Source organism: Babylonia areolata, chromosome 24 (assembly GCF_041734735.1).
Source record: "Babylonia areolata isolate BAREFJ2019XMU chromosome 24, ASM4173473v1, whole genome shotgun sequence".
Classification (NCBI taxonomy): domain Eukaryota; kingdom Metazoa; phylum Mollusca; class Gastropoda; order Neogastropoda; family Buccinidae; genus Babylonia; species Babylonia areolata.
In genome coordinates this window covers 3576149-3590949 of record NC_134899.1, presented here as the reverse complement: position 1 = coordinate 3590949, position 14801 = coordinate 3576149, and the positions used below count along the sequence as shown (strand labels likewise).

Below are 14801 nucleotides of genomic sequence, written 5' to 3'. Positions count from 1 at the left end.
AAACAAATACATTTGTGCTTTGCGCTTTATCCAGTAAAGTAATCATGAGGAGGAAAAAAAAAGAGATTAAAAAAAGTGGGATCGAACCATTTCCAAAGCAAGCGGACTAATCTCCACTACTGCAGTGCATCTGACATCACTGACTAAATCTAATGTTCAAAACAATGTTGTTTTCATCTTCGTGCAAATGAATAGACATGATTGTATTGGAAGTAATAACCCGTTTAAATCATGTTTTTTTTGTTTGTTTTATTATATCTCAATTATTCTTTTATTTCAGCAGTAAAGGAGACATTCCCATCGCTTCAAGCACATCTCAACACATGGTAGATCTCTAGATCTGCACGAACCAGTCTTCAATGGGATGAAAGAAACAATCGATTCAATTTTTCTTTTATATTCATCCCAGTTAATCCAGAGTCCATTTTCGAATATTTATATGCTGTAAACACATTGGTAGCGTAGTAAGTATCACTGTATGTGTTCTGTCCAGAATTTGTATTTCTATCCTTTTGATTGTGAACAAGAAAAACAAGGTCATGTCATCTACAACATACCTTTTAGGAACTCAGTGGGAAGCAGTTTTTAGAATTTTCGGATTTCGGAGTGAATCTCAATGAAATAAACAAATAATGATCCAGAAATACGGTTCAATTCGGGAGACATAAAACCTATTATTGGTATGACTGTGAAGATTTGTTTTCATACTATGTTTAAGCCAAATTTGGTATTGGCAGACAAAGTAATTCCAGAGAAAATGGCAATGTTAAAGTTTACCATGGACACACAGACACAGACAGACACACACACACACACACACACACACACACACACACACACACACACAGACAACCAAACACCGGGTTATAACGTACACTCACTTTGTTTACACAAGTGAGTCAAAAATGGGTGGTGCTCTCAGTGTAGCGACGCTCTCTCCCTGAGAGAGAGAGCAGTCCAAATTTCACACAGAGAAATCTGTTGTGACAAAAAAGTGAAACCCAATACTCACCCCACTCCCGCACCGAATCACGACTGGTGAGGTTTTCACACAGCACACCAAGCGCCTGACCGGCCGCTGCCTGAACCTCCGTGCAATCGGACGACAGCAGCATGATCAGCATTTTCTCCACTTCCAGTTCGTGCAGGATCTTTCGATTCTCACCTGAGAAAACAAGAGGAAGTGTACTGGTGGGAACATTCTTAGCAAGGACTGCAGAAAGGCGAGTACACACAGTGAAAGAGAACCCTGTCTTGTTTTATATGGATGTACATAAGTGATGTGTCAGGTCAGGTCATTAGATCTGCTACTGGTAACCTGTAATCCAGTACAACCTGTTCAGGGTCGGATTGCTGGCGACTAAACCGGCACTCCCACCGCTCCCTTCCAGGACTGGTGAGGCAGGTGGCTAGACACCCTTATGGAATTAAAAACGAGATCCATAAAAGGGCATCAGCTCAGGAGAGCCACCGACGGCCATCTAGCTCCACCGTGCTGTGTGCATGCCACACGCAGTGATCAACATTTTTTATTTCGATTTGTTTCTACACATACATATGCTAAACAAGAAATGAAAAAATGGGTGTTGAATGACAGATGGTTCATCTAAACTATCTACTGCATGCATTATATCTCTATATCTTAAAAGCCAAAGGAAATAATAGATGCACAGACAGACAGACAGACAGATAATATATACATATATATATGTGTGTGTGTGTGTGTGTGTGTGTGTGTGTGTGTGTGCATATATATACATTCCTGCAGAATAACTGTCATATCACATTGTACCTATGTGTTGACAGTGATTGTTTTTAAACATATGTATGAAACTGCAAGAGCTCACTGACAAAGAAATAGAGGAAAAAGTACAGGTGGGAACATATAATGGGAATATTTCAGTAGCTAGGAACACAGATATGAACAGACAGATGGTGGAAGAGATTCATATCTTGTCATGTCTTGTCTTGAGTTGACAGGGACATTATGTGATGACAGTGATGGTTCAAACATATGAATGAAACTGCTCATGCTGAATGGCACAGAATCTGAACAGCAAGATATGAAAGTGACAGAACAGCAGAAAGTGTGACAAACAGGCACAAGGAAGAAACCATACAGATAGGTCACACACACACACACACACACACACACACACACACACACACACACACAACACAACACACAAACATGCATGCACACATGTGCAAAAATCAACACATAAATAAACAAAATATGTAGTAAGATAATTCAACAACAACAAAACATTAACGATAATAACATACACAGATTTAATGAAGTAAGACTCACCGTTGCGAGCACACCTAGCCATGGCCTTGGCAGCACACATTTTGACGTCAGGCAAGGTAGGTATGATGGCATCTCCACCCGGGGCTGCCTCTTTCTCCTCCTCCTCTTTCTTTGCCTTGGCTGTAGTTGCAAAGATTTAAGATTTAACTCCCTTTTGTCCCTTTTGGGGTATGGAGGATTACAAACAAAAGAACAAATAAACATTAAGAAAACAACAACTCACAACTGAACTCATGTAGTAAACAAAATATAAAATTCTCAAAAAGTGTAAACATGTTTGAAGCATACAAAAAAAAACAGTATATAAAATTGCTTAGGAATATTTTGATGAAAGTAACGATAAAACTACCTCTTAATTTGGTACAGTCGTTGAAATTATATCTTACTATAAAGCTGGGCTTATTACTTTGATAGCAAAGTTATGCTCCTTGCTATTTTTATAAATTTTGAAACTGAAAGCAAAAGTGTGCCATGCTGCCAACAAATACAAATACATGTGACAAACATACACATAAACATTTCTCGTCACACACTTTTTTTTCTCTTGTACATAATGTGTCTGAGTCTGAGGCAAAACAAACATGGTCCAAATCAAAAACTACTTCAACAATGAGGCACGTCTTCTGTTCTTTTTATCACATGACCAAAATCAATCTGCTGATGAATCCGTTGTGGTTGGTGCTTGCTGGGTATTTTACCAATACACATGAAATTTTACACACATCCACAAAAATATCTTCAGAAGAGTTCTCAACAGTACATATCAGTAATGTGCATGTAACAATAAAATACAATACAAAAAGGAAAGAACTACAGAAAAGGCATGATGATTATCAATACAACATCACAACCATCAAATAACCATTCAGAGGGTTCATCAAATTCAAACTCTCGCCTGCTACTCACCATCTTTGTTTGCGCTTTTCTTTCCTGCCCGTGACCCGCTTTTCTTGTCTCCCTTTTTGGACTCTTCCTCTGGTGGAGGCTGATCGGTGATCAATGCCACGAGCTTCTTCAGCCCTCCCGTTTCTTTCATTTGCTGTCAGGGGTTAGATATGTATTAATAATAATAATAATACTAATGGATACTTATATAGCACACTATCTAGAAATCTGCTCTAGGTGTAATAATAATAATGGATACTTACATAGCACACTATCTAGAAATCTGCTCTAGGTGCTTTACAAAAACGCTTTTGTTAACATAAAACATTACATCTATGTTACATACACACACCAAAATGTGACTACACACACACACACACACACACACACACACACACACTACATACATACATACATATATACATGTATGTGAGTATCTGCAGGGTGTCACAGGAAGGAAAACATAGCAATGAAGAGAACATGTCTTTTTATCACCCTATGCCACTTATTGTAACTCAGTGGCTATACAGCTTTCCCTGTTTTTACATTCTATCAGACATGTACACACATACAAAAAAAAAACAACTACAATGTCTTAACCAGGAAGTCGGCTCTGGTCTCGAATCACACCACTATTATGATTATGATAATTGTTACTATCATTATTTCTTTTTTTGAATCGTTATCATTATTGTTATTACTAATATCATTATCATTATTTCCCCCAAAAAATGTAGTATGACTGCCCACTCATGTATACGGGTGGACATGGACGTTGCAGCCCAGTAACAGTTTCAGTTTCAGTAGGTCAAGGAGGCGTCACTGCGTTTGACAAATCCATATACGCTACACCACATCTGCCAAGCAGATGCCTGACCAGCAGCGTAACCCAACGCGCTTAGTCAGGCCTTGAGAAAAAAAAAAAAGAAGAAGAAAGGTGAATAAATAATCGATAAGCTTACATAAATAAATAAATAAATAATAATTATAATATATAAAAAAAGATAGTAGTAATAATAATGATGATAATAAATAATAATAATAATAATAATAATAGATAAATAAATCAGACAGGAACAAAGAAGAAGAAGAAGATGACTATCATTATCAACAGTACCACACGGCCACACTGACCTCCAAGCTCTCTCTGTCCTCCAGCATGCTGGAGATGACCATGACTACCATGACATGGAGGTCGTTCCACTCTGGCTTGGCCAGGAAGTCCAGCAGCTTGGCGATGGCCTCCAGCTCCCTCAGGGAGCTTCGGTTCTCCGCTGGAACAACAAACCATGCAGCGACCATCAACAACAGGATCAACAGTAGTCTTTTCTTCCGTAATTTATGAATAATATATATTATGTACATGTACTATATTTATATATGTATATGTATTATCCTTATACAGAAAAGTATACATGCCCGCACTCGTGGGCGCTTGCCCATGTGCAAGGAAAGTGCATGTGCACTCATGTACCGTACACTACCTTGTGAACGCCCACCCCCTCTCTGCATAAATTTCACCCTAAAGTTGGGTGACGGATGTTCACTGGGTGCTTTACCCTTCATGTGGAGCCGGCTCAATCCCCATCTTAGTTTCACCATAGAGTGCCCCCTAGGTGTTTATACTATACGCATGAGAAGCCTCTTGTTAAACTGGTGACGTCAATGGAAATTTGTTCAATTTCATGTGTAAGGAAGGTGTTTCTGTACTGCAGTCTCCTCTCTCTCTCTCTCTCTCTCTCTCTCTCTCTCTCTCTCTGTCTCTCATTTCTATTTCTATAACCTTTTTGTTATTTTGTGAATATTTTGATTTCACTTCTCTTTGCCCTGAGGGCTGGATGTAAAAAAAATAAATAAATAAAAAAGTATTTGCCTGAATATTCCACTTCCCTCATTAAGAAAAAAAGTTTGTTCATTCATTCTCTCTCTCTCTCTCTCTCTCTCCCTCTGCTTGCACTTGCACTCATTTCTGTGTGTTTGAGAAAGTGACAGCCACATGGAGTGGGACAAAACACTAGCCACTGAAGCAAGACACTACCTCACCCAATAATGTCCTTCTCCCACTTAAGAGTTCTTCAACGACACAGCAACATGTCTTGGAAACATTCTATTTTCATCTTAAGATGTAAATCTGTGCTGCTTTGTAAAAGCAACATAATGACAAACAGCAAACTGAATTAACATCACTTTATGTTTTGTTGTTTTTGTTTTTATTGGTGAGTGGGCATTTACAACGTATTTTACGCTATGCAGTTTTCAATCAAAATGAGGGGTGGGTGTTCACTGGATGCTGGGCATTTACAAGGTAGTGTATGGTACATACACATCAGCATGCGCACACACAAAAAATTTACACCGATTACACACTTCTGCCAAGTTTGAATCTGAACATGCATGCATACATGAAATACATGCAAACACAAGTGTAACATGGACACAAACGTTTATATTTCTTTGTAAACACATACATATAAGTAAGCTCACAGACACATGTGTGTGCTTGCACAAACATAAAAATTGTTTGTGTTGGTGTTTGTGTGTGGAAACATAGGAGATACACACACGCACACGCACACACACACACACACACACACACACACACACGCACACATGCACACACACACACACACACACACACACACACACACACACATGCCCTTCCTTCCAATGTCTGAGTTCATGTCAACCTGACACTTGCCTGTGGCCTGCCGGGCTGAGACTGTGGCAAATGAACTCAGATGTTGCTACGAACGGTGAAACAGCAATGAGCAAAAACTAAATGAAAAAAACAACAACAAAAACTAACCATTCTTTCTTCTAAAGAAAAGATGACAAAAAGAAATCCAACAACAACAAACCATTCTTTCTTCTGAAGAAAAGATGACAAAAAGAAATCCAACAACAACAACAAACCATTCTTTCTTCTGAAGAAAAGATGACAAAAAGAAATCCAACAACAACAAACCATTCTTTCTTCTGAAGAAAAGATGACAAAAAGAAATCCTCCTACAACTAACCATTCTTTCTTATGAAGAAAAGATGACAAAAAGAAAACCAACAACAACAAACCATTCTTTCTTCTGAAGAAAAGATGACAAAAAGAAATCCTCCTACAACTAACCATTCTTTCTTATGAAGAAAAGATGACAAAAAGAAATCCAACAACAACAACAAACCATTCTTTCTTCTGAAGATAAGATGACAAAAAGAAAACCAACAACAACAAACCATTCTTTCTTCTGAAGAAAAGATGACAAAAAGAAATCCTCCAACAACAACAAACCATTCTTTCTTCTGGAGAAAAGATGACAAAAAGAAATCCAACAACAACAAACCATTCTTTCTTCTGAAGAAAAGATGACAAAAAGAAATCCAACAACAATCCATTCTTTCTTCTGAAGAAAAGATGACAAAAAGAAATCCTCCAACAACAAACCAAACAACCAAAAGAAAAAAAAAAGGAAAATGAAAATAAAGGAAACAGGCCACATCCAATCCACCTTTTCCCATCCTCATTAATTCTCAACAGCTCATCCCTTTCCAGTATGAAAAAAAAAGGACTGTTTGTGAGCGAGTGAGTTTTGATAGTTTTAGAATTGGTTGGCAGTATTTTGGATTGTGCACTATTCACGATTGTGTGTGTGCATACGGGTGTGATTCTGTGTCTGTGTACTGTGGTGTATATGTGTGCTGGGGGGGGGGGGGTGGGGGGGGGGGGGATGAATAATTTTTAATGATGTTTGGTATCTTGTGTTCATTTTTTTCTTTTTGATATTTATATAATAATGTGTTCTATTTGCAAATGATTAGGGCTTATTTTCAAGATTAGGCGTAAATACTCATAATAATAATAATAATAATAATCCAATACAGTCAAGCTAACCACACCACGAAGCAGCAAGCACGCACCGTCCTGTGTCAGTCTCTCCAGGGTGATGAGTGCCAGTTTCTGGATGATGGCATACTCCGACTTGAGCAGCTCCAGAATGGGGGGCAACCCATCGTACTCCCTCACCGAGCCCCTCGCCTGGTAATCCTGCCACACACACACACACACGTCACACATCACAGCACATCATACTCCCTCACCGAGCCCCTCGCCTGGTAATCCTGCCACACACACACACACACGTCACACATCACAGCACAACACAGTACATTACAACACAGCACATCATATTCCCTCACTGAGCCCCTCACCTGGTCACCCTGCTACACACACACACACACACACACACACATCACTCCACAACATGTCAACCACTTGAGGCCCTTTCTTCTTCTTCTTCCACGTTCAACAGCTGCAGTTCTTCACTTCACCTCAAGGAAGTCCACAGCCAGCGATCAAGACGTCAGTGACTGTGGAGATGGGGATAAAGCCCAAAGACAGACATACAAATGCGGCCACACTGCAGGCAGACAGCAGCTGTTGACAGGTCTGGCCTCTTCTCTTTGCCAGGTTGACGTTTCTGGTCAAGGTCCTGAAGACGCCTCTCCTCAAACGTCACAACTCCTTTGTAGACAGCCAGGCGATGTGGTCAGTGGTGAGGGTTCACCACCCCAGGATGGGAATGCTGCAGGCACCAAGGGATGCTTTCAGGCAGTCCTTGAAGCCTTTCAGTGGTCTTCCTATGTTCCTTGTGCTGCAGTTCCAGTGTTCACCCATATAAACCAGCTGGTTTTTGTGGGCATGACTGTTTTTACCCTGCCATAACACTCGGCTTATATCACAGATTGAAATAAGTTTTACATTTGGGCCAACAGCAAAGTGAGAGCTGTATTATCAATGGTTTCTCCAGTCAATGGGAAATCATTTACAGTTACTCTTTTGTGAAGAACTATGACTCTCAAACTAGGAGGCAAAATTGCAATGGCTCTTAGTGAAATGAGTTGCATTACGCAAGATTATGCCTTGTATAAAAATGATTCAGTAGTAGTAGTAATATTGTATTGTATTGTATTGTATTGTACTGTATTGTATTGTATTACTCATATCTGTCACAACAGATTTCTCTGTGTAAAATTCAGGCTGCTTTCCCCAGGGAGAGCGTGTCGCTACACTAAAAGCACCACCCTTTTTTTTTTCTTTTTTTTTGTAATTTTTTCTGACTGCAGTTTTTTTGTCATTTTTCCTACGGAAGTGTATTTTTCTACGGAAATTTGCCAGGGACAACCCTTTTGTTGCCATGGGTTCTTTTATGTGCTCTAAGTGCATGCTGCACATGGGACCTCAGTTTACTGTCTCATACAAATGACTAGCACCCAGACCACCACTCAAGGTCTAGTGGAGGGGGAAAAAATACTGGCGACTGTACCAGGATTCAAACCAGTGTGCTCAAGTTCTGTCCCTTCCTAGGTAGATGTGTTACCTCTAGGTCATGACTCCACTAGCAATAGCAATGGCAACAACAGCAGTAACAGTACTGCTAGAAGTGATGGTGGTGGTGGTGGTAGTAGTAGTATTTTTGTATTTGTATTTGTATTTGTATTTCTTTTTATCACATCAGATTTCTCTGTGTGAAATTCAGGCTGCTCTCCCCAGGGAGAGCGCGTCGCTACACTACAGCGCCACCCATTTTTTTGTATTTTTTTCCTGCGTGTAGAATTATTTGTTTTTCCTATCGAAGTGGATTTTTCTACAGATTTTTGCCAGGAACAACCCTTTTGTTGCCGTGGGTTCTTTTACGTGCGCTAAATGCATGCTGCACACGGGACCTCGGTTTATCGTATCATCCGAATGACTAGCGTCCAGACCACCACTCAAGGTCTAGTGGAGGGGGAGAAAATATCGGCGGCTGAGCTGTGATTCGAAACCAGCACACTCAGATTCTCTCGCTTCCTAGGTGGACGCGTTACCTCTAGGCCATCACTCCACAAGTAGTAGTAGGAGTAGGAGTAGCAACAGCAGCAGTAGCAGTAACAGCAGTAGTAGTAGTTACATCACCACCACCAGCAGTAGCAGTAGTAAAAGTACTAGTAGTAGTAGTAGTGGTAGTAGCAGCAGTAGCAGCACTAGCAGAAGTAGAAGATGGGAACATCCCATCCACTGCCTTACCATGACCATCTGTGCCAAAGCCTCAATGCTGTTTTTCTGCACGTCAGGGTCTGTGCTGGAGAGGAGTTTGACCAGGGGTTCGATGCCGCCGTTGTCAAAGATGGTGCCCTTGCTGGAGAACTCCGTCGCCATGTAGGACACTGCCAAAGCGGCAAACTCGTTCACCACAGAATCGGCCACTGTGGATTGAAGGTCAAATCACGGGCTGTTAAGAGAGCTTCATGTTTTTCTTTTTCTTTTTTCTTTTTTTTTTTCTTTTTTTTTAATTTTTATTTTTTACTGAATTTGTTGTTTAACTGATTTTTTTTTCTAAATTCATTTATTTATCATTTCATGTTATTATTGTTTTTTTTAATGCTTTGCATTGGTTTGTTGAGGCAGTTCATTTATTTTGCAATATTTATTTGTTTGTTTGATTTTTTTTATGTTTTGCATTGTTTAGTGCTTTTATGCTAAAAATCTCAAATCATTGTTGTTGTTTTTCCATGTGACAATTGTTACTATTTTTAATATTTGTTGTTGTTTTTTTTAAGAATGAATCTTATTTCATTGCTTAAATTTGTACATTAATAAAATATCCCTCCACATTTTAAATTCAAAATATTTTTCATTGCATAACTGTTGAGAAAAGCTCAGAAAACCCCCCCCACACTGTCTTGGAATAGTACTGCATCAAAAATAAATTAACAAAAGGAAAAACTACAGGACAAGAGGATCAAGGTTAAAATAATAATAACGTGCACCTACATACAGCAGCAAAACAGTAACTCACCATCTGATTGTAGGAGGTTGATGAGGGTTGGAATGGCATCTTCTTTCTTTCTCAAACATTTCCTCACATCCGCTGTGAAAAGAAGGGAAAAAAAAGAAGAAAAAAAAGAAACATTTCATTATTTCAGACATAAAACAAACACCAAAAAAACAAAAGTAATATAATATGATTAGTATACATTAGTAAAACTTGATATATGAATTTGCAAAATAAACATCAAAACATATAAATAAAATAATAAAATTAGTAAAATTTCAGGTATGCATAATAAAATAATTTCACAAGATATCTAAAAGACCAGAATAATTTTGTCCACTGTCTGAAATAAACAAAAGTAAACCACAAAATAAAAAGAACAATGTGTAATATTGCAAAGGCCAATAATATGAAATAAATAAAAGCAAACTGTAAATAAAATCAAACAAATAAACACAAACTATAAATGATGTAAAATGAACAAAAGACATTGTAAACAACATGAAATAAAACAACAATCTGTAATGTTTTGAAATGAAATGGAACAGGCCAAAAACTTGTTGCATTTGTTCAATCTCAGATTGTGCTATCAAGGCAAGTGGAGGAGGGGGGAGGGTAGGGGAGGGGGAAGAGGGAAACAGAAAAGGTAGAAAACTACCAAAAAATGTATAACTAACAATAACATGCAATTACATTTAACAGTAATAATTCAGTAATGATAACAATAATTAGAAACCATTAACGCAATTCTGAAGTACATTAAAGGAATGTAGAAATAGGGCTATGAACTAATGCCTGTGAAAGTTCAACCATAAGAACCTCGTCAGAAATAACTTTCCAAAAATCATCTGCAGAATAGTTATTCTCTTTGAAATACTTGGGCAAGAAGGCACGTAACTGCTGACAGTGAAACAAACAATGATGCAAATTGAACTGCTTACCACGGATGCATGTGACATTTTTATTATACTCTGTCTTCAGCGCATCAAGTTTTATACGGAAGAAAGTTGAGGTTATTAATCTTGTATAGCAAGCTGATGGATTCAGAATTTTTTCTTTAATAATATTCTTGGGGAATAATGTCCCTTTATGTTTTAAAAACTTTTCCTCCCATCGGTTATGAAATTGACCCCATGCTGATTTTTCTAACAAAGTGTATGCCTCTTTTACAGAAAAACGGACATGTACTTTTGTTGATTTTTCTGAATCTTGTGCTCCTCTTTTAGCTGCTTTATCAGCAGTTTAACTGCCATGAATGCCCACATGAGAAGGCACCCAACAAAAACTGACCTCAGTCCCTTTAATCCTCAAACAATGTACCAAATGATTTGTCTCAATAACTAAGTCAGGTCTTGTTTCAAGGCTAAATAATTCTAGAGCATAAAGTACTGATTTGGAATCAACAAAGAATGCTATTTTCAAGTAAACTATTTGATGGCTCACAAAGTAGTTCAGAGCTTGTATATTAGCAATTAGCTCAGCCATGAACATGGAAAGATATTTTCCAGTAAATCAAGATTTTTCAACTTTAAAAGCAGGAATATAGAAAGCCACACCAGCATTTTTGTCATCAAGAACAGATCCATCTGTAAATATATAGGGATGATTCTGATATTTTTCTGCTATATGAATTCTGGCAGCACTTGTCGTGATACTGATGTTTTCTTCTTTTTTGTTTCAGAAAACGTAATATTAAAGTCTGCTTTCAACATTTCCCAAAAAGGAACAGGAGTTTGCTGTGGTTTTGCAGCTAACTGTTTCATGTTAACATCAGATTCTTTTAACAAATTTGAAACGAAAGTTGCAACTGTTTCTTGTGATGAAAGGGCTTTAGCTCTTTTAGGAAAATCAATGTCAGATCTTACTGCCATTTCATCAGCAATGAATTTTGTTGTCATTGAAGTGTATCTCACAGGGAATTTTGCTGTTGCTAACTCACGATGTTCATTGATGGGAAGAATTCTGGCTGTTTTGTATCTTTCCTGGTTGGGTGCATAAGAGGGCACTCCAAGGGCAATTTTGATAGCCTAACAGTCTACACTTTGAATCTTTTGTAACAGATATTTAGGTGCACTGAAAAATATTTCTTGTGCATAGGCTATCTTAGATCTTACAAGGGCCACAGAAAGATGAATCAATGTTTTTGTATCTATTCCCCAGGGTAAGCAGCTTATAATTTTCGTAAGATTGATACTTTTCCTTGCCTTTGTTAAGATGTAATTAAAGTGAATATTCCATGTCAGCTTTGAAGGAAGATAAACACCTAAAAACTTCACCACCTGTTCATAATCAATGACAACACCAAGTAATTTAAAAATGGGTATGCTAGATGGGCTACCACCTGAATTAAACAACATCATACATGTTTTTCAGTCGACAAAGCTAGACCATTTTCAATTTTTTCCATTAATTTACTGACATGCAAGGTCAAAGCAATAGGCCTACAGCTGTGTGTGTGTATGTGTGTGTGTGTGTGTGTGTGTGTGTGTGTGTGTGTGTATGTGTGTATGTATGTGTGTGCATGTGCATGTGCATATGAATGTGCATGCACACCTGACATAAAAACAATAACAAGTACACTAAAATACAAAATCATGAAGTGAGTACCACTTACGATGTTGGCACATGACTCCCAGAGCCATCGTAGCATTCCGCCGAACGTTCACATCTTCCGCCTGCACCAGTTTCAATAAAAAATCCACGGCATTCAGGTCGAGCAGCAGTTTTTTGTTTTCCTCACCTGCCCATCAGTAATAAATCTTCAATATCACCAGCCGCCGTGGTGAAGTGGTTAGCGTCGCGGACTGACGGCTGGGAGGACGTGGGTTCGAATCCCAGCGGAGGTGGGTTTTTCGACCCTTGGTCGGCTCCTACTCAGAGTTGAGTGTGCTGTGGGCTTAAATGGGGAGACTGGGACCACACACTCAAGTGTCATCCACTTCAAGGATGCATCTTTGGGTGTGTTGCTCTAATTACCTGAACAACACTGCAAGTGTCTGTATCTCTTGGGCCTGGTTAACCCGGGATATCATTATGACAGGAAGCATAGAGTACAGCCTTGTCACACAGTCCCAAACCAAACTGGACCTCAATAGCAACATCGTCATCCTCCTCCTCCTCCTCCTCCTTTATCATCATCAATATAAACAAAACAGTCTCAAAGTCTGTGGCCTTTCATGCCCTGCTCTCATGGTGACCTCAGTTTCGATACCCCTCCACTTCTGTGCTTGGGGTGAATCCTGTCAATGTCTCCAGTGTCGGCAGATTCATGGGGGACTGTTGTTTGAGGGACGTGGTGGCGGTCTCCACTCTGGGAGGGATGCTCACTCAGTCTGGCTCTGTGACTAAGCCATTATTGTCGTTAGTAGGGGGCTTAGTATGTGGTGTCCTAAGTACGTCGAGCCAGAACAGACACCACCGAAGTGACTCAGCAGCAGTGCAGGGTCTCCTCTGGTGTGTGGCCTCCTGGTGACCTAACATCGATGGTTCCCTGCAGACTGCCAACGCTGAAACTGTGACGGATGAACTTGGGCATGGCTGTGTATGGGGGAATCTAAATGAGTGGCATGGGAGTAATGCCACTGAAATGGTGCAGATGATGGGGCAGCAACAAAAAAAAAAAAAAAAAAAAAAAAAATCTTCAATATCTGACCTGGTATTTACAGTCTGATTTCTGCAGGTGTGAAAAAAAATCTGATTCAAAAACAAAGCATAGCCAAACAGAACAAAACAAGGCATGAAAAATGAAGCTACAAAAATTTATACAGATCTTTCCAAACTGTCAAGAAACAGGTACTGCAGAAATGTATTTAATGATAAATAGGTATATTACACACAAATGAAAACCAATTAAAGAAAAATCTCCATGAATTATAGTGACAGGAAAAACAATGTGAAACTCAGGTAATGCAGCATTCATGGTTTGCATAAAAAATTCACACCAAGATTAGATATACAGAAAAAGCTGAATCCTTAGCAACAACAGCAAAGACAACAATAACTATGGTCAGAAGAAGAAGGACACTGGTCTCTTTCTTTCATCCTCAATAAACTGATTGATCTGACACATACAACTCAAAACAACATTCTCTTTGTGAAATTCTGGCTGCTTTCCAGAGGGAGAGCATGCCACACATTAATTCTTCTGTATATCACTTCCTTTACCCTGTGTGTGTATTTCTTTGCTTTCCAATGAAAGTATGTTTTCGACACAGCTCTCCTCTTGCTACAGGTTCTTTTACATGCTGGTAAGTGCTTGCTGCAAATGGACTCTCAGTCTATCATCTCATCCAAAAGACTAGCATCCATATTCACACACATGCACACACACACACACGCACACGCACACGCACACACACAAGTGCATATAAATGCATGTATCTTCACATTAACATGGAAACACACACACATTACATGCATATACACACGACATAAATTCACATGCATGTGTGTGCCCACAGACCCACACAGAAACACACACACAATGAAAACAATCCTGATCCCTCTCATCCCTTCACCTTCCTTTTCTTAACCCTTTCAGCCCTGAGTTCCTGAGCAATTTTAACCCTTCTGCCTGAGCTCCTGAGCCAAAATTTGCAAATAATTGGTATTAAACCCTTTGAGCCCTGACCACCGCTTTACCGGTGGCAGAGAAAAGTGACATAATGCCCAGCCACCGGTTGAGCGGTGCGTAAACACTTGAAGCACGCAGAGTCTCAACCTGGCTCGTCAGGGCAGAAATCAGGGACAAAATGTGCGAGAAAACAACTGTACACAACGCAGCAAGTAACTGATATGCTTAA

At 39.2% G+C, this 14801-nt stretch overlaps 1 protein-coding gene across 3 annotated transcripts in view; it reads right to left on the bottom strand.

Annotated features, from left to right (window-relative positions):
* The window catches only part of LOC143298529 (armadillo repeat-containing protein 3-like), a 53442-nt gene that overhangs the window by 35594 nt on the left and 3047 nt on the right, over window positions 1–14801 (bottom strand). For all 3 annotated transcript variants that reach the window (XM_076611385.1, XM_076611387.1, XM_076611386.1), the window contains exons 4-11: window positions 12614–12739; window positions 10024–10095; window positions 9252–9430; window positions 7106–7232; window positions 4331–4470; window positions 3218–3350; window positions 2312–2431; window positions 1013–1165 (exon numbers count right to left, since the gene is read on the bottom strand). In XM_076611385.1, the coding sequence (XP_076467500.1) occupies window positions 1013–1165; window positions 2312–2431; window positions 3218–3350; window positions 4331–4470; window positions 7106–7232; window positions 9252–9430; window positions 10024–10095; window positions 12614–12739 (1050 nt within the window). The remainder of the gene's footprint in view (window positions 1–1012; window positions 1166–2311; window positions 2432–3217; window positions 3351–4330; window positions 4471–7105; window positions 7233–9251; window positions 9431–10023; window positions 10096–12613; window positions 12740–14801) is intronic.